The sequence below is a fragment of the Crinia signifera genome, chromosome 7, assembly GCF_055691185.1.
Source record: "Crinia signifera chromosome 7, ASM5569118v1, whole genome shotgun sequence".
Classification (NCBI taxonomy): domain Eukaryota; kingdom Metazoa; phylum Chordata; class Amphibia; order Anura; family Myobatrachidae; genus Crinia; species Crinia signifera.
The window spans coordinates 65487181-65506391 of NC_139223.1; the positions used below are offsets into that span (position 1 = coordinate 65487181).

Sequence of the window (19211 nt, forward strand, 5' to 3'; positions counted from 1 at the left end):
TCTTGAATGGAGTGTATAAATGGGTAGGACCTGGAAGCTGTTCTGCTTAGGAAATATGTATACATCATTTATAATAAAAAAGTCAGTACACTTACCCCCCCCCCCCGTAGAAGGATGAAGACCAGCACTCAGACGTAGGTAAAGGTGAAGAAAAAGCGTGTTTATTCCATAAATACAGGTAATAGCAACACGGGCTGTCCCGACAACTGGGCATCAACCAGTTGTCATCAGGGCATGATGACAACTGGTTGATGCCCAGTTGAAACGGCTGTCGGGACAGCCCGTGTTGCTATTACCTGTATTTATGGAATTAACACGCTTTTTCTTCACCTTTACCTACGTCTGAGTGCTGGTCTTCATCCTTCTACGGGGGGGGTAAGTGTACTGCATTTCAATTTATGACCTGGCACCGACGAAAGCTTTATCATTGGAGTGCCGTCCTGTTACCCATTTACCTAATAAAAAGGTCATAGTTAGCGGCTTTTATATTATTCTATTAAATTAGCTATCATCAGATGAGGGCTTATAGCCAATCAATGAAAATAACTCAAATAGTCAGGGTGGCCGTTACTGTTGTGCCTGTGTGCGCCCTCACCCCTAAATCCGTCCCTGAGCCCAGCACAGAGCAGTATGTGCTGGGTTGTGAAGAGCTGCTGCAAATGCACCTGCTGCCAGGTAATGGGGACCCCTCCATCAGACCTGGGCCGGGCCCTGGTAATCAGTACACCCTCTTCCCTCTCTCAGCCGCACTGAGTAGTTTAGGACAATATATTGCAGGACAAGTTAATATAAGGGTAGAGGAGGAGAGCATAGACCAGGTCAGGAAAGAACACGATAGGGGATGAAAGGACAGTGTTTGAGATATTTGTCAAGTGATGATTTTAGATTTGTTTGTCTTTCTGCCTCTAAAACCTTTTCAGTACAATCAAGATTAAACTCTTTAAACATTTTGTTCTTTATTTAAAAAATATTTGAAATGATTTTGATACAGGTTATAAAGAAATATTTAAGTTAATGGCAAACTGAGAAAATAGTGATTAACATGACATTTATATGTTAGGAAATGTTTTTTCCTTTATGTATGATTTGGGTAAGGTTCTGGGGTCTGGGGTTATGGGGTTCTGGGGTTATGGGTAAGGTTCTGGGGTTATGATAAACCAATATACAGTATCTTATGTTAGGTTTTAATACACTGTATATGTATCCTTTTCTCTAGTGTTAGCACACCATCTACTGGTGACTGAAGGATATGGGGCTGAGATCACTACTGATTAGAGATGAGTAAAAACGCTATGGCGATTTTTGCTAATCTGTGCACGCCAGAGCCTGCATACTCAAGTACTGGAACTGCTGGTGCCAGGGGGTTGCGATGGGTCGGCAATGCGGGATTTTCAGAGTGGCGTGCCGGGGTTGTGGTCTGGACAATGCAGGCGTGTTCAGACTTTTGCGGCTCAGGCAGTCACACTCAGCCAATGCGGCTCAGCGATTGTCTTTGTGGCTAGGCTGCGCAGCCAGGGGGGCTACACTTAGCATGTGAGTGCTTTACTGATAGCGATGGGAGGGACCAGGCAGGCGGGGTGGCCTTGCCCTGTGCTGGGTGGTCCCTCACATGCTGCTGCTGGTATTTATAGTCATTATCAATATCCTTATTTCAGTGTATTATTTCTAATTCCACCATTATACTTCCCTGATTACTGCTGTTGTTGTATTTTCTAGCCCTGACCAGACATCTGACGTCTTATCTGACTACCTTCTGCAATGCACTCTGGGAAGAAACATCCAATTCCACATTGTTGCATTTGACAGCATTGCACAGGTGATTTGCAAGAGACAAAACCAAAACTATTCACATTATAAAAGGTTTTTCATCAGTTTGTATCATTAATAATACATACTAACCCTCTCTTTCGGAAATGGCGGGAGACTCACAATTTTTCAGGCAGTCCCCAGCTCCTCTTAGAAGATAGGCTGCATCATCTAGATCCCACCCACTTCCCAGGGAGGGGGGGAGGGGGGGGCGACAGTGATAAAATACTTGTGTCATTTTAGGCCCATCTACTCTGCATGAACCTGCAAATCGCAGGATTGTGCTGATTTAGAGGCGGGGCCTTATGACGAGGAAGTCTGTCCCCGCCCCCTGAAGTGATGTGTAGCATCTCATCTCCGGGATTCTCCTGGAAAAGATAACCAAAAGGTAGGCAAGTAGTCAATAATATATTATGTAACAAGTTGTTTATTCCACAACAGGCTGATTTACAAAGGCTAGCTGACACAATTGGAGGACGTTTCCATTGCTTTTCTTCATGGAAAGAGGTAAAGAATATTACACACACACACACACATGGGGATTCTCATGCCAACCATCAGTCACTGATGTTCCTTGATAATTCTAATAGTGTGTGTACACATGGTCAGATATGGCTTCCGATGTTCCCGATATAGTGAACATCGGGAGCCATATCGAATGCAAATCGCATGCTTTTTTAGGGCTTGCGATGCCGATGCGCTGCTGATGCGCTGCTGATGCGCTGCTGATGCGCGCACCCGTGTGAGCGCAAATCGGCAGCCAGATAGAGAGGGCAGGCAAGACTATATAGTGCAGATCTGCACTATATAGTCTAAATTGTGCCCCTCTAGCATGCTGTGCGATGCGAGTCCCGATGTGATCTGATCGCATCGGGACTCGCATCTTACGGCAGGATCTGCCGTGTGTACACACCTTAAGGTTCATGTGTGTGCTTATGTGATGTTATTTGAAACAGGATGAGATCTATGCCAGCACCGATATTAAGATACTTTTGGAAGAGGTGCAGAAGGCTGTTGATATCTTAAACAGGATTAAGGAAATGCAGGAAGGGAGACTGGATGACACTGTTATCAGTATAATGCAAGAGGTGAGTTCATTCTAAGTGTTATTATGGTCTATGAGGAAAATGTATCTGACCTTGTAAATAGGTAAAATACAGAAGTTGTGCATAGCAGCCATATTCTAGACATTTAACAGAGATTAATCCAGAACCGACACCTCAAGTCTCTCTACAGGTTAAATTGACTAAAATGGGAGTTCTACTGAAGATAGGATGTTGGCCATAGCAACCAATAAATTTCTATATATAAAACCATGGACGGGGCAGCACTCCCATTGTGCACAAATAATAATCCTGGTGCCTCCCGAAAAAGTCCCCCTGCCAGGAACCTCCAATATATCGATGTACACGGCGGCACTCAGTAATAAGAGTCGACACAAGTAGCTTTACGCCAACGTTTCGAAGTAATATTTTATATTAATATCTTGGATCCGTCTTTTCAGGTTTTCTGCTTTATATTTGTTTCAGTGATGTGTGGTAATGTTTCTATGTTTCTTTCATGTTTATACATGTTTGGTTTATGTGATACATTGTATATATTTTGTATCTTTATTGGTAACTGTGCATTTGTTTTGATCATGCTGATATGTAACTAGGTGAGTTTACAGCTGTGCTACTTTGTGCCGTCATTTGTGGGCGTCACAAGGTGGAGCTAGCTTGATTGCCTGCAAGTGTGGATGAGGGGATATAACGTGTTCAGATTTTGTGTGTATTGTATATGCCCTGAAGACGAAGTAAAAAAACTTCGAAACGTTGACGTAAAGCTACTTGTGTCGACTCTTTTATTACCGAGTGCCGCCGTGAATATCAATATATATATCAATATATATATATATATATATATATATATATATTACAAGAAAAGCACATGAGGAGAGAGGGCCCTGCTCGTGAGAGCTTACATTCCAAAGGTGAGAGCTTACATTCTAAGTTTCATTGTGTTTTCTCAGTAGGCTTAGAATTATAAATAAGCAGTGTAAGCTATTCTTTTAATAGATATCAACTGAGGTTGCCAAAATGCCTCCCTCCGCCTTTCTTCCAAAACCACCCAACCATGATGGACCATTGAACATTGAAATACCAAATTTTTCACCCAAAACCTCAGCTGAATGGCTCAAGAAAAATGGACTTAAAGGTAACATTAATTGCAGTCATTTATTTTTCTAGTCCTTTCAGAGCAAATGTAAAAGTGTCACACTGGGTGGGACAAAGGGACCCTGTCTTCTGAGGTTGGTTATTATTTATATTTAACCACCGTGTGATTGCAGACAAGCAGCATGAGACACTGCACATTTAGGGCCTACAGTCATATGGTCAGCAGTGGCTTTTACTGATCCTAATGCCTGAATGGTATTCGGTACATTGGTGAAAGAAATTACTGTACGTTTGGAAATGGAATCGTCCCACCGTTACCAATACTAATCCGGTTCCAATACAAAGTGTCCATTTGGGATATGGTCACTAGGTCTACAAGCATTAGGTCGACACCGCTAGGTCGACACCATTAGTATGACATGAAGGAAGGTCGACATGCAGGATGGTCGACATGACTGAAGGTTGTCATGGGTTATGGGACCCATACATCAGCAATTAATTGTGACAGTCCTCAGATCTGGGGATGATTGTCACAATTAATCTTTAATGCGTGGGCTCCCCCTTTTGGCAATCCCAATCAACAATTAATAGGGATCGCCAGTCAATTGCTGAATCAGATTTTGAAACATGTTTAATAATCTGGTATGATCTGCGGTTGTTTTTTTTATATGTGTGGGCATTCCCGTTTAATCTTCTTTGTCTATTTACATTATTAAAAGAAGTAGCATCTAAAATGACAATCGATTGAGGTGATGTATGGGCTCTTTCCAGATATAAAGATGCAATCTTTAGATGGGAAAAATCTGCCGATCACTGAAACAAATCTGTAATGTGTGGGCAAGTCAAATAGATTGTAGAAACCATTTATCTGGTCAAAAATATCACTGGATCTGGAAAACCATTAATTGTGATTGCTGATGTATGGGGCCCATTAGGTCGTCAGAGTCTAGTGGTGTCGACCTAATGCTTGTCGACCTAGTTGCTGTCTATACAATGATCCCATTCCACCTACTCTCAAGGTGCGTACACACGGGGGGAGATATATTGCTAGCAATATATTGCTTGCAATATATTGCTGAGCAATATATTGCTCAGTGTCTCTTTTTCAACAAGCGACCAGAGATGGTCGCTGTTGAAAAAGAACCTCTGCTGGGGGTGCCGCAGAGGTAATTAGCTGGTCGCAGGAGCAAGCTCCTGCGACCAGCGATTACAATGGGGCAGAAAACGGGAGCGCGCACCCGTTGATTTATCGCCGGGGCACACTCCCAATCACTGGCAATATGGTCGCCTGCGACCATATTCCCAGCGATTACAGCCCATATCTCCCCCGTGTGTACACAGCATTACTGAAATACTCAACTCTCTATATTTAGTCTGCACCAGATGCACCAAGCTTCAAAAAGTGATAAAGTTGAGAGTGTGATAAATAAACAGCCAATCAACTCCTACCTTTCATTTTTTAAACCCAGTCTGTAGCAGGTTGGAACTGATTGGCTTGTTGTTTATCACTTTTTTGACGCTTAGTGCACCTGGCCCTAGAGCCCTGACTCCTAGTAAACATTTTTTTGTGTGTTCATCAGTAGAGGAAATATAATAAAATGTTGATTGTAATATATTGTATACATCACAATGATGCCTGTGTTTGAAATAAGAAGAATTCTTTCTTCTAGCCAAAAAACTGATTCTCTATCAAATACTAGCTCCTAATGCTTATTCTTTGGTGGAAGATTTTGTACCTATACTTCAGAAAACGGTCTCATCTACACTTTATGAGGTAGGTAACCTCTCTGTTAAACAGTATTGTAATATGATATGATAAAGGAATTCTGAGAAAACCTTGTAAATTCAGATATTTTACAATAATTTTGCTATTACTAATGGGTCTTGGGAGGGTTCACTTGCGCTAAATTCTGAAAAAGCAGCTCAATGGGTATAGTAACATGCAATTTTGGAGAATGAGCGCTAAAAAGAAAAAATGTCAGAGGAAAAGAAATTTGGAATAGAAAAGAAAGCAAGAGAAAAAGGCAAAAAGTGCCTGTAAGAAAAAAACTTGGTAAGTGTATGTTTACACACCTTTATAGGAGTGTTTGAGAAGTCCGTGGGGAGTCCTGACACTATCCCCACCTCTATCCAGGCTCTGGGTGCGGTGTTTAGGAGCTGGCGGCGGTGATTGTAGAAGCCGCATCTATCTCCGCTCCCTCACTTTCACTGCTGCGGCGCGTCTCAGCGCTGCTGGATGAAGGTGTCACTGGGCTTAATGAAGGATCCTTGCTGCCCATGGAGGAGAGAAGATCCTGATGGGTGCCGGACGGGTTCCCGACAGTCATTTACCCGACGTCGGGATCCCGACTGTCAAAACGCAGACAGCCGGGTGCCCGACAGCCACCCGCTATTTCCCCTCGTGGGCGTGGCGAGCGAAAGGGGCTTTTTTGCGCTCGCCATGCTGTCTGACTCCGGGCCGTCGGGATCCCGACTGTCGGAGTCGCATACCACACCCATCCTGATTGCCTACCCCGCTACCCAGATTAAGCCCAGCGACACCTTCATCCAGCAGCGCTGAGATGCGCCGCAGCAGTGAAAGTGACGGAGCGGAGATAGATCCCCACGGACTTCTCAAACACTCCTATAAAGGTGTGTAAACATACACTTACCAAGTTTTTTTCTTACAGGCGCTTTTTGCCATTTTCTCTTGCTTTCTATTCTATTTCAAATCTTTTTTCCTCTGACATTTTTTCTTTTTAGCGCTCATTCTCCAAAATGACATTACTAATGGGTCTATTTCTTGTCATTTGCAGTTTGCATCTGAAAATGAATTATTTTCACCCCTCCCATATATATTCATCTGTCCCTACCGGGACAGCTTTTGCTGCTTCATAAATAATTTCCCTATTGTGTACTATGGAGACAATGTAAATCACTACTCTACTGCCCATGGCTTTGGAAATGGGAAGAACATTTGTTCTTAGGTCATAAAGTCAGTAAAAAGGGTTTTCAATGGTTATTAAATAGACCACTAAATTCTAATGGTGTTAAATTAGAAGAAAACTATTGCTCTGGTACTTATTGGGCATGCCCATACCCATTCAAAGGTATGTAATAGCTGAACTGCAGTCAGTCAAGACAACCTGGGCACAATATCTCTTACTGCCTCACAGCACTGAGGTCATAAGTTCAATTCCCACCATGGCCCTAACTGTGTGGAGTTTGTATATTCTCCCAGTGCTTGCGTGGGTTTCCTCCCACAATCCAAAAATATATTGGTACTGTAGTGCCCCTTTCAGACCGCACTTATTACCCAGTACTTTGCTGTTTTTTTTTCTGTTTCAAATGGTAATATGTGCGTTCTGAAAGGTCCAGAGTGAATTTACTGTTTTAAAAAAAAGGTAATTCAAAATAGTAAAAAAAAGCAGGGTCCTACCCGTTTCAGTTTTTTTTGCAGTCTGAACGGGTCTGAAACAGTATTTAGGACCCAGGCAGCAGTAAACACAAGCTGGTCCCGCTCTGTGCATGTCTAATGAGCGGGTCCCCACCACCTGCATATGGAATGAGCGGGACCCTCTCCGCGAATATTTAATGAGCAGGTCCCTGCCCCCTGCATATGGAATGAGTGGGACCTGCTCCGTGCAGTGAATATTTATTGAGCGGGTTCCCCGCCCCCTGCATATGGAATGAGTGGGTCCTGCTCCGTGTAGTGAATATTTAATGAGCGGGTCCCCGCCCCCTGCATATGGAATGAGCGGGACCTGCTCATTTCATATGCAGGGGGTGGGGACACACTCATTAAATATTCACTGCGCTGGGTCCCGCTCATTAGATATGCACAGAGCGGGACCTCAGTGCTCACTGCTATCTGTCAGCCAGCAGGGGGAGGGGGGTGCACCAAACTATTTCTATAAACTATTTCACCACAACAGTTTTCTATGGGTGAAACGGTTCAATGTGAAAGGTACAAAAATGGTAATTAAACGGTAGTATACTGTTTACAACATGCGATGTGAAAGGGGTTTAACTTGCTTTGACCCGTTTTAAGAAACGTTTTAAATACTGGGCCTAAGCAGGTTTTGCGGTGTGAAAGCAGCATAGGATAATTGGCTCCCAACAAAAAATAACCTTAGAATTAATGTGTGTGTGTGTGTGTGTGTGTGTGCGCGCGCGCGTGTGTGCATGTAGTAGGGAATATAGGAGGTTATTCTGGTGACTCGCAAGGCTGCGAATTTCACAGCCTTGTGAGTCCATCAGACACCACCCGCACAGCTGAACTGTGCTGCAGCTCCCCCTCCTCTGGAGTCACCACTGCTTCCCAAAACTTGTGGCAGTGAATGCCAAAATCCTGGAACAATTCTACATCGTAGGGATGGCTGCTCCTAAATATAGTCTTCACCCCGCTTTACCTAAAATTGGTGATTTCATCAGTTATTAGTAGGGTTACTGCACCCATTTCAGTATTAATGTATATGTGTAAGCTGAGATCACACATGCCCATTGCAGAGAGATTTTTCGGGGTCTCAGTCCTCCATCCTACAGGAAGAAGTGCAATCTGAAGTTGTGGTGAGATGATGACACTGCTGGGGGATCCCATACTTGTTTTCTTAAATACTATCGATTTTTTTTTATTTTTTATAGAAAATGACAGGGGAGCTTCTGGAGAGGAGGAGGCTCCTGTGCACATTTCATCTGGCCCCCTCCTCCCTAGACAGCAGTGCTGTACACTCTGGGCACTGGGGTCACTAGAGGTCCCCCAGCACTGTCCCAGAGACTGTGTGCAGGACAATACAACATGTCATGCCCAGCCTCAAAGGGCTAATGAAGATGATTAAAGTGATCATTTTTGCCAGTCATTTTATATTGTTACATAGAAAGAAGACTGAGGTCCAATCCGCTGCATTAATTCTAGTTAGTTAGATGTGAGAGACCAGCTATAGTTGTACCTTCCATTGAATGGATATATAATGTAGATGACTGTGATTACAAGTTATAAAGGAAAATAAAGTCGTCTTTTTTTTTTTTGTTTTGTAGCGTGCAATGATGCAGTTTGAATGGCATGATGGTTCTGTGAAAAACATTCACGTGGACCCTCCAGAGCTCTATGAATACCAGGTAAGTCTTCCAAGAGCAATATGATTCCTGTTTCAGCATATGGCCATTTGAGAAAATGTACCTGGCAGGGCCGTCATAGCCACACCCCTTGTTTGCCCCAAAGTATCACCAAATCTTATTGTGAACATTTTAATGCTACATCTGCAAATGTCTAATGTACAGTAAGAGTTATTGGGGCCATACAACAGCGGGGGTCGATCCTCGATTACCCAAACCCCCCGCCGCACGAATCCCTGTGCAGGGATATAAATGGATGTGTACACATCTGTTTGCATTGGGCCGCACAGAAGAGAAATCATGATCAATGATTTCTACTACTGTGCCCGGCACTCGCAGCCGCCGCGTGACCCAGGAGTCACTCAGGAGTCACACGGCGGCTGCATGGATTGACGCGGATTCGGGGCGAATACCGACATCATCTACCCGCCCCCTTTCAAACTATGTACAGTCTTGCAAAGGCACTGGCCCTAGGGGGTTGAACAGCTGGATTTTATCCAATTTAGATTCCTACACAGAATAAAATCTAATTTTACCGCCTCAGGCAGTCACTTTACTGGTATTAAATTTACTTGAAAATTGCTCTGATATGTGTTAGAAAGCAGCATGGGGGCCAGCAGGAAAACAACTCAAGCAAACAGTGATACATTGGTGCCCGGGACCTGTCACACAAGCCATTAAACAACAGCTTTAATACTACGCATTTCACTTATAAGAACTTGCTTTGAAATATTAAAGTGTTCTCCTCTGTTTTATATGAGTGACTGCAAAACACCCCACTAGGGGGATTATTCTGGTCCGTTTGCACGGGGACCGATTGTTGCCGTATGCGCAGCCGCATTTCTGCACAGCCGCATTTCTGCACAGCCGCATTTCTGCACAGCCGCATTTCTGCACAGCCGCATTTCTGCATAGCCGCATTTCTGCATAGCCGCATTTCTGCACAGCCGCATTTCTGCACAGCCGCATTTCTGCACAGCCGCATTTCTGCACAGCCGCATTTCTGCATAGGCGCATTTCTGCACAGCCGCATTTCTGCACAGCCGCATTTCTGCACAGCCGCATTTCTGCGCATGTGCATATGCCGGGTGCGTGCAGCCATGGCGAGGAGACTGTTTGCAGGGTGCACGCACCCAAGACTGCGGGCGGGTGAATAGTCGCGCCCATGGGAACACCCAGCATTTCATGGGCGTTCCCATGAGGATCACCCAGTGATGTGAGCGCCAGCAGCGGGCAGCTGAGACCACCGGATGTCAGCTGCCCACCCACTTCCTGCCAAATGTCCACGCAGATCTAAGGTTACCTGAGAGTAGCCTTATATCTGCATGGGCCTTCCATATCATTCGATTGTCGGCGACCATCGAATGGTGTGGGTGTTCCCCCACAGCCTTTGAATGGATGCTTATGTAAAACATCCATTTGCTGCCAGTGTGTACAAACGCGGCGCGTGTTAGAGGGGGGGGGAGCCGTGCATATCGGCATTCGCAGGGTGGCGTCTGGTGGCCTCCAAAGGCTTGGAATTCGCAGCCCAGCAACTCAACCAGAATAACCTCCTAGAAGTATTAATCTGCTTCAGTGTAATAAACTGTTTTTAAAAATACTATATAGCATATTCTACTGTAAAAAGAAAAAAACCATGGCCTATTGCAGCATTGATGGGGTACTCTAATGTCATTAATACTATATTGTTACTATTCCTTATTATGTCCGGCACTCAGAAACAGCTAGCCAAAGCAGCGCGGACCTATGAAAAAAGAATAGACTGGCTCACAAAGGGAAGCAGGAGACTCTGGGGAACAATGTGTGAGAAAAGGTAAAATTCAATAAATATATTTTTAAACCTTGAAACTAACCAGACATACAGTACCAGACATTTCTATTTTTCTTGGAGTCCCTCTCCGCCAGCGCTCGCCAGAGGGGACACAGCGCCGGCAGTGAATGACAGAGGCTTCATCTGTATATTATCCCAGAGCAGAGGATACCAACCTCTGTGGCGTTGTGACACCGATGACACACCAATGACAACTGAGTACCATAATCAGATATGAACATGTTAGAAAGCCAATGTTAATTGTAACCAAATAATGCTACAGAATAGTTCACATTTAGACCTGATCGCTGATCTACAATGTTGCAGAGGACTGTGAGCAGATAACCATCGCCCAGACAGAAAGAAAATCCACCCAGTGTAAATCTGGGAGAGAATCGTGAAATTATCACAGATTGCAAATCCATACGCAATTGTATACGCAAATCCCCAACTATCGAATGATTTTTGCAATCTGCAACAGAAACAGCCTAATCGAGGCCGGAGTTGACGTCACAGGCTTGGGTACGCCTGCATTTTTTCTGACACTCCCAAAAAATGACAGGTTACTACCCTCATGTCTGCTTCCTGTCAGTCAACCTCTGACCAAATTGCGTTTACGTTCCATACGCAATTTCTGTCGCTATTTGGGTTCCCACGTGCATGCTAGGATCCATACGCATGCCCAGTAATTCTATTATCGCTCGATCTGCAAATTCGCAGATCAGCGATCAAATCTGAATCAGTCCTATAGTCCTAATGGGATGCGGTCATTCGTCAGAATGCATTTAGGTCTACAGTCATTAGGTCGACCCCACTAGGTCGACTGGCAGGAAGGTCGACCTGACTTTAGGTCGACATGGGCCAAGGTCGACATGACTTAAGGTCGAATTTGCATAAAGGTCGACATGAGGAAGGTCGACTGGTCATAAGGTCGACATGGGTTTTTCACTGTTTTTTGAGCCGACATGTGCCGCCAGGCGGTATTTCATACCCTACCATCCACTAGGGCGTGGTGGGAGAATAAAATAGTGTGCCGAGTGCAGCGATGCACCGTGCCCGAAGCATCGCGAGCGAAGCGAGCGATGCGAGGGTCCGATTCTCATTGCCAACTGTGTCCATGTCGACTGTGTCGACATTCGGATCAAAAAACAGTGAAAAACCCATGTCGACCTTATGACCAGTCGACCTTCCTCATGTCGACCTTTATGCAAATTCGACCTTAAGTCATGTCGACCTTGGCCCATGTCGACCTAAAGTCAGGTCGACCTTCCTGCCAGTCGACCTAGTGGGGTCGACCTAATGACTGTAGACCTAGAATCATTCTGACGAATGATCCCAACCCGTCCTAATGCACATCTTCAATACATGGGTGTTTCACCTGATACAGTACTCTGTAACTAACTGGCTTGGTATTACAACACATAGGGGGACATTTACTATGATCGGAGTCCTATTTAAGATGGGTTGTTTCTATGGCCAACCAATCAGATACTAAGACAAATGGGAAAAGGAGTGGAGGTGACTTAAACACTAGGCGCAAAGTGTATCTATATACAAGATACAAAGGGGTAGATTTATTAAGTTTGGTGAAGTGGTAAAAAGGGGGAAATTTACTAAAGAAAATTTGTAAAAAATAGGTGTATTTGTATCCAGAAATACACTTATTTTTTACCTTTACTATCCCGAAAATACGGCAGTTCGTATTCGTATTGATAGCACATCAATACGAATACAAATTGCCGTATTTTCGGGATAGTAAATGTAAAAAATAAGTGTATTTCTGGATACAAATACACCTATTTTTTTTTACAAATTTCCTTTAGTAAATTTCCCCCAAAGTGTCTGGGTTTTAACACCGGCCAATCAGCTCCTACCTGTCATTTTTCAAACCAAGCCTGTAACTTCACAGTTAGGAGCTGATTGGCTGGTGATAAAAACCAGACACTTTATCACTTCACCGAACTTAATAAATCTGCCCCAAAAAGTGCAACAGTGCATTTAAGAAAATGATATATCCGATACAAAAATCCGTCTCTTGATTTCAAGCTTCAGTGGTTGTGTTCGCCCGGAAGAAAGAGTTTTTTGTGTTAAACAAAGCATCGTAAGGGGATGAATTTGACCACGTTAACAATGGCGGGACATTTCACATACTTAAAAGGCATCAGGGTGCATATACAATGAAAAATTGGGCACATTTCCCCATTTTCCATTGTTCCCTATGTAAAATCGCATTGATCGCGTCGATCGCATCGCATGCCATTATAATGGCATGCAATGGACGCGATCAACGCGATTTCAGCATTAAAAGCTATTTTAACATTGAGCCCTATGGAAAATCGCGTTGATCGCGTCGGTCGCATCGCATGCCATTATAATGGCATGCGATGGACGCGATCAACGCGATTTTCTCTTTGCCGGCAATAAAGCCACTTAATTAAGAGAAAATCGCGTCCATCGCATTGATTGCATACCTTAAGTTACCTTAACTTAAGGTATGCGATCTACCACGATGGGCGCCGTGCTAGGAAACAAGTACCCCCAAATCTAACTCTCTCTGCACATGTTACATCAGCCCCACCTGCAGTGCATATTGTTTTGTCAATTAGAGAGTGATTGTGCCTTTCCAAGTGAATCAGAATAACCCCAATGTGTGCGAGGATTCAGGCCCTATTCTGCACATGCGCTGTTCTATAAACATAAAAAATGTACATAACCATCAGACCCACAGTCAATACATAGGTTTTAAGGGGGCATATTTTTAAAGCACATTAAACTATTTAAATTAAAATCATTACTACCTAATTTCTCAGACTAATCCCAAATTCAAGCGAGAGCAGAACACCCTCCTGGATCCGACCCACTGACTCAGGAAACAACAGGGCTTCATGGTGTTATTCGTGGTTACACCTGCTTCTGCTTGATTTGCCAATTGCAACATTGCACAGTGGAAGTGGTGTAAGGGGGGGTGGCATGGATGTGATTCGGAGTAGGGGATGCCTGGTATGACTTAAAGGAGCAGATGCATCTGGTGAAGTAATAAAGTGGACAGCAATAACGCACCAGCCAATGGGCTCTTGGCAAAGTTACAGGCTCAGTTTGAAAAGTGACCCTTAGATGCTGATTGGCTAGTGCATTATCACATTGACTGCACTATAATAGAGTTATGTGCAAAAAATTATATTGATCAAAATTGGGACACTATGCTGCCTGTAGACCTTTCAAAACCTAGGTAGATGTCACCACATCTAAACAAAATACAACAAAAAAAAGGATTAGAACTGACGTAATCTGCGGGCGCAGTAAAAAAAATATGTTATAAGGTGTAGTTTTATATTTTTATACTTTTTAGTATTGTATATGTCCTAGATCCTGCCTCAGTCTTTGCATAATTGGAACATTGTATTTTGGATGTAAGTACCCCATTTTGGGGAGAATTTTTTATATGTGAACGGTTACCAAATTCTTGTCATCTACTCTCAAATGCCGAAATAAATCTTTATGGGAGTTACTTCACTCATAGATGAGTAAGTTATGGTATGCATTCCTTGCCAGCTGTATTGAACAAACACTTACTGTATCAGATGAAGGGCAGTATTCAATGAGAAAAATTCACCCTGTTTTATGGCGAATTTGTGCTTTTTTCGCCTTGGACGGAGCATTTTGCTCTTCAAAAGCGAGCAACCCTATTCAATGTGAAATATTCGCCGTCTTTCTAAGTGATTTTTGCCGTGTCTCTCCGTGTAGCAATTCTTCATCTTTTCATGGAGAGCTGGAATGTGAACTTTTAAACTAAAAGGTTTTTTTTTTTATTTTGGTGTAAAAAAATCAGGATTTTTTTTCTGTGAAGGGGCATGTTATTTTTATTCATGTGCTTATAGCACATGAATATATATTTAATTTTTTAAAAAAATATTTTTTATTTTTTTTTTTATTATTTTTTTACACAGAGCAGCCAGCAGGGGGCCGGAGCTCTCGAGCTGCTCATTAGATATTCATATATTCACTGCATCCGATCATTACATATGCACGAACGGGTGCAGTGAATACTGGGTCCCCCGCTGGCTATAGGGGGGGAGCAGCTTGTGCTGCCTGGGTCCTGGGGAGCCCACCTCCCCTCCACATATGTTCTGGGGCAGCCAGGGAGACTTTAATCTCCCTGGCTGCCACCGTCCCACGGCTCCCTGACAACTCCCTGCCGCGGACGCTCGTCCGCTGCAGGGGTTAAGATTCGCAGCGAGTGCCCGAAATGTCTTACGAATGAAAATATCCTCCGGTCTTAAAGAAACCATGGTACTTGTGTAGTTTCACGGTGCCGCCGCGAGCACAGTCTGTTAGAAACTTGTTATAAACTCTGTGCGCGTGCCGCTCTAGCTGTTCTCAGCGCTACGTTACCAGCGTAGCGTGTGTGCCTGCTGCTCTAGCTGTTCTCAGCGCATCGCTACGTTATCAGTGTAGCGTCTAATTCCATCTAAACTCAGCACACCGCTATCAAAGGGGGTGTCCGAAATGCAGACGCTACAATTTAGACGCTTTAGCATCTGAATCCAAACTCCCTGCAAGCCGCTAAGAAGGGGGGTATTTGGATTTAGACGCTAAAGCGTCTGAATTTAGTAGGGTGTAGGGGTACATAGGGGTGCACTGTGCAAAACACTCTTAAACCTGTTCACAATGAGACTAGTCGACGTAACAGCTGTCAACCTTGTTAATTCCACTATCCACACCACCCCGAAGCGTGGCGAGCGCAGCGAGCCCGCAAAGGGCGGCGGTACGCGTCCTACGACTTTTTATACGCCCACTATCCACGTCGGCGTGGAGTTGATTTTATAAGGGGACGCGGATACCTGTGAAGCCCGCGAGGGGACGCGGATACCTGTGAAGGTATCCGCGTCCCCTCGCGAGGCTCGCCACGCTTCGGGCTCGGTGCGCTCGCCACACTTTATAAAATCAACTCCACACCGACGTGGATAGTGGGGGTATGAAAAAGTCGTAGGACGCGTACCACCGCCCCTCGCGGGGCTCGCTGTGCTCGCCACACCGGGTTGGAGTGGATAGTGGAATTTACAAGGTCGACAGCTGTTGCGTCGACTAGTGGCATTGTGGATAGGTTTTGATAGTGTACCCCTAAACCCAACTAAATTTAGATGCTTTAGCACAGTCAGATAGAGCTAGAGCGGCACGCGCACAGGTAAACAAAGCCTCTGGCAGGCTGCCAAGTTTCAGAGACAGAGTGTGCGCGCGGTGGCGCCGTGAAACTACACAAGTATTGAAACAACTATATGAGTTACTCAATATCCATGTACTGTGAGTTGGGTACGCTATTCCAGTCACTTTCAAACCCCATTTCCACCACATACTGTACAATATGTGTATTTGACAAAGGAAGTTAAAGAAACCATTAAAGGAGGCTATAACTACATATCCGCTGTGAGTGGAGTACGCCATCCTGGTTATATATTTGGGATCATACATTTATTTCAGATACTATAAAGATACCTTTTATATGCTTCCTCGTCTCTCTCATAGAGGTGAGCGAGGTGCACAGGAGAAATATTTCTCCACTCATTCCTCAAAATATATCAACACCACTAACATTTGAAAAAACTTTATTAACAATATTGTAACACTAATCCCCGATCATTTCATCTTGTATCTTCTTTTTACTTCTGAGCAACACTTACCTTCAATCACTGAATGTGGAAAACGTTCTGTTGTTCAATTGGGTAACACGAATATCCTCTTCAACACATTGTGGAACATTCACGTATCTTCGATAGAGGAATCATTTATTTTGGACTTCGAGGGATGTATTTTTCATAATAATTTTAATTATTTTTATTATCACAATATCACTATATTGTTTGTGCACTTTATTACATAATTTTAACACTGCGCCACCAGATCACTTAATTTCCAATCCTTTTATTGTTCTATAATAGATTTGGTCACAGGTTTTCCAAAATATATATATTTTAACTTATAGGAAGAAATTTAATTGGCAATGTATATCCTAAATTTTCCTAACCATGTTTTTTTTTTTTTTCTGCTGCAGGGTTGTGTTGCTGCAGGATATATCAGATGAGAATGCCCTGCATATTATACACATACAGCATTCTCTCAGACTACTCCTGGAAGAACAAATGGCAAACAAGGATTTATTTAACATTATAGCGTGAGTTATTATACACATTGAAGACAATAACATTTATATAATTTCTGCTATTAGCATACTGTACAGTACATTGTATAGTGAGTTAATATGCTAAGAGTTAGTAAATTACGATGCTAACCTTAAGTAATGGGAGTATACACTATACATTAGGAAGGGGAAAGAGACTAGGCAGTTGCTACTGGAATTCTGTGATGAAATGGGCAAGGAAGGGATACGGTCGTATTGTCGACCCAACTTAGGTCGACAGTCATTAGGTCGACACCGTTGGGTCGACAGGCAACAAGGTCAACTGGGTTCTAGGTCGACATGGATGAAGGTCGACAGGTGTCTAGGTCGACATGGTTTTAGGTCGACAAATGCGTTAGATCGACATGGGTTCGGTCGACAGGTTGCGAGGTCGACATGGGGTTTTTCCACTGTTTTTTAAGCCGACATGTGCGGTATTTCATACGCTACCATCCACTAGGGCGTGGTGGGAGAATAAAATTGTGTGCCGAGCGCAGCGAGGCACCGTGCCTGAAGCGAGTGATGGGAGGTGCTGCGGTTTACTACCAACTGTGTCCATGTTGACTGTGTCGACATTCGGGTAAAAAACCTGTGAAAAAACCCATGTCGACCTAATGCATTTGTTGACCTAAACCCATGTCGACCTTGTCCCATGTCGACCTAGAACCCTGTCGAACCTAGTTGCCTGTTGACCCAATGGTGTTGACCTAATGACTGTCGATCTAAGTCGGGTCGACAATACGATCCACACCTGCAAGGAAACAGGCTCCAAATAAGAGGATATGAGTGCTTGGCCCATTGTGATTGGTAGATGCCAAGCACCAAAAACTCAAGGAAGCTGTGGTTGGTTGTGAAATTCCTTAAATATCCCAGGTGACCACAGATTCTTCTCATTCTTAGCAATGAGGCATTTAGTGGCCAGAACATAGGATAATAACTTATTGGGATGTCTTTTGAGGTTTGGGGCAGACTAGCAAAATAAAATGTCAATTGGTCCTTATGCACAGGAGGCTCCAACATGGAATTAAGGACGTCTTTTATCTAGATTCAGAAATCATAATTTGGTTGGAAGCCCAACAAAATGGAGCAGTAGAGGTCCCTTGTAGCAGCAGTTCCTAAAATATCAGTGGTCAGAGGGGAAAATATCATACTTACCTGTAGTCTAACATAGATGGCCAAATGTAGTAGGGTGTGAGAATCAGAAAGGGAGAGATATTGGGAGAGTTTTCCCATTTTATTAAAGCGGCACTCAATTACATGGCCAAACTAACCTGGTTTTTCCAGTATAAATGATTGCCGCTTTAAAAAAAAAAGGGAAAACTCTCCCAAACTTCCTTCATGATCTGATTCTCACACCCTATTACATTTGGCCCATAGCGTTACTTTAAGAGATGGAACATTTTGCTTCTCACAAGAATAGTAACGTTGCATCCAGTTGGGAGGGGAAATAGATGATACCGTAGTTACATTTAAGAAGCTTCTTCCCATGTGGAGACAGCTGTTAGTTTGCATTTCCATTTTAAAACTTATAGTGGGCACTAGTAATAATTATTATTGTGGGATATGTTATTACATTTGTAATTAAGCCATATTATATATTACAGATATGGAAGTGAGATTCAATTCTGGAAATCGGAAATGGTCGCTGCAACTTGTGAAAATTTGCAAAGTGCTTGGAAGTAAGTTCTTCTTTAGTAATTAAAGTCAATTAATAAATGAAGCTCCCCAATACAGCAGTATTTAGTGTATCTGCCCATCTTAGGTTACAGGCTACTGTCAATAAATGTGGGCCTGAGTGTGCCTAATAATGGGATCATTAGGGGCAAATAACAACCGTTCTGGCTCAGGCATCAGTGAGATTCTGAACTGGCGATCTCTCTTGTTTAAGATGTTCCATAACACATTAAAAGCAGACAATAAGCAAGAAAGAAATGAGAGTTTATAGTACAGTTGTGTGGAATAAATGATCCACCATGTGTATTAGCTCTTCACCCACTAGATGGCGCTAGTACCCTTCTCCCAGTGACGTACCTTCAGTAGCTGTAAGGATTAATGTGCCAAACTGCCACTTCTTCTTTAAGATGGAATGTTTACCCTCAGTTGGGTTCCCATGCGCATCTCATCCCCATCTGAGAAATATTTGTACATTACAATAAAATGTAAGAAGATA

General features: G+C 43.5%; 1 protein-coding gene across 2 annotated transcripts in view; it reads left to right on the forward strand.

The window, feature by feature from the left end:
* Nucleotides 1-19211, forward strand: part of VWA3A (von Willebrand factor A domain containing 3A) — an 82887-nt gene that overhangs the window by 36977 nt on the left and 26699 nt on the right. For both annotated transcript variants that reach the window (XM_083153264.1, XM_083153265.1), the window contains 9 exons: nt 1717-1816; nt 2248-2313; nt 2763-2894; nt 3864-4002; nt 5633-5736; nt 8979-9059; nt 10775-10869; nt 16916-17035; nt 18646-18720. In XM_083153264.1, coding sequence (XP_083009390.1) covers nt 1717-1816; nt 2248-2313; nt 2763-2894; nt 3864-4002; nt 5633-5736; nt 8979-9059; nt 10775-10869; nt 16916-17035; nt 18646-18720 — 912 coding nt within the window. The remainder of the gene's footprint in view (nt 1-1716; nt 1817-2247; nt 2314-2762; nt 2895-3863; nt 4003-5632; nt 5737-8978; nt 9060-10774; nt 10870-16915; nt 17036-18645; nt 18721-19211) is intronic.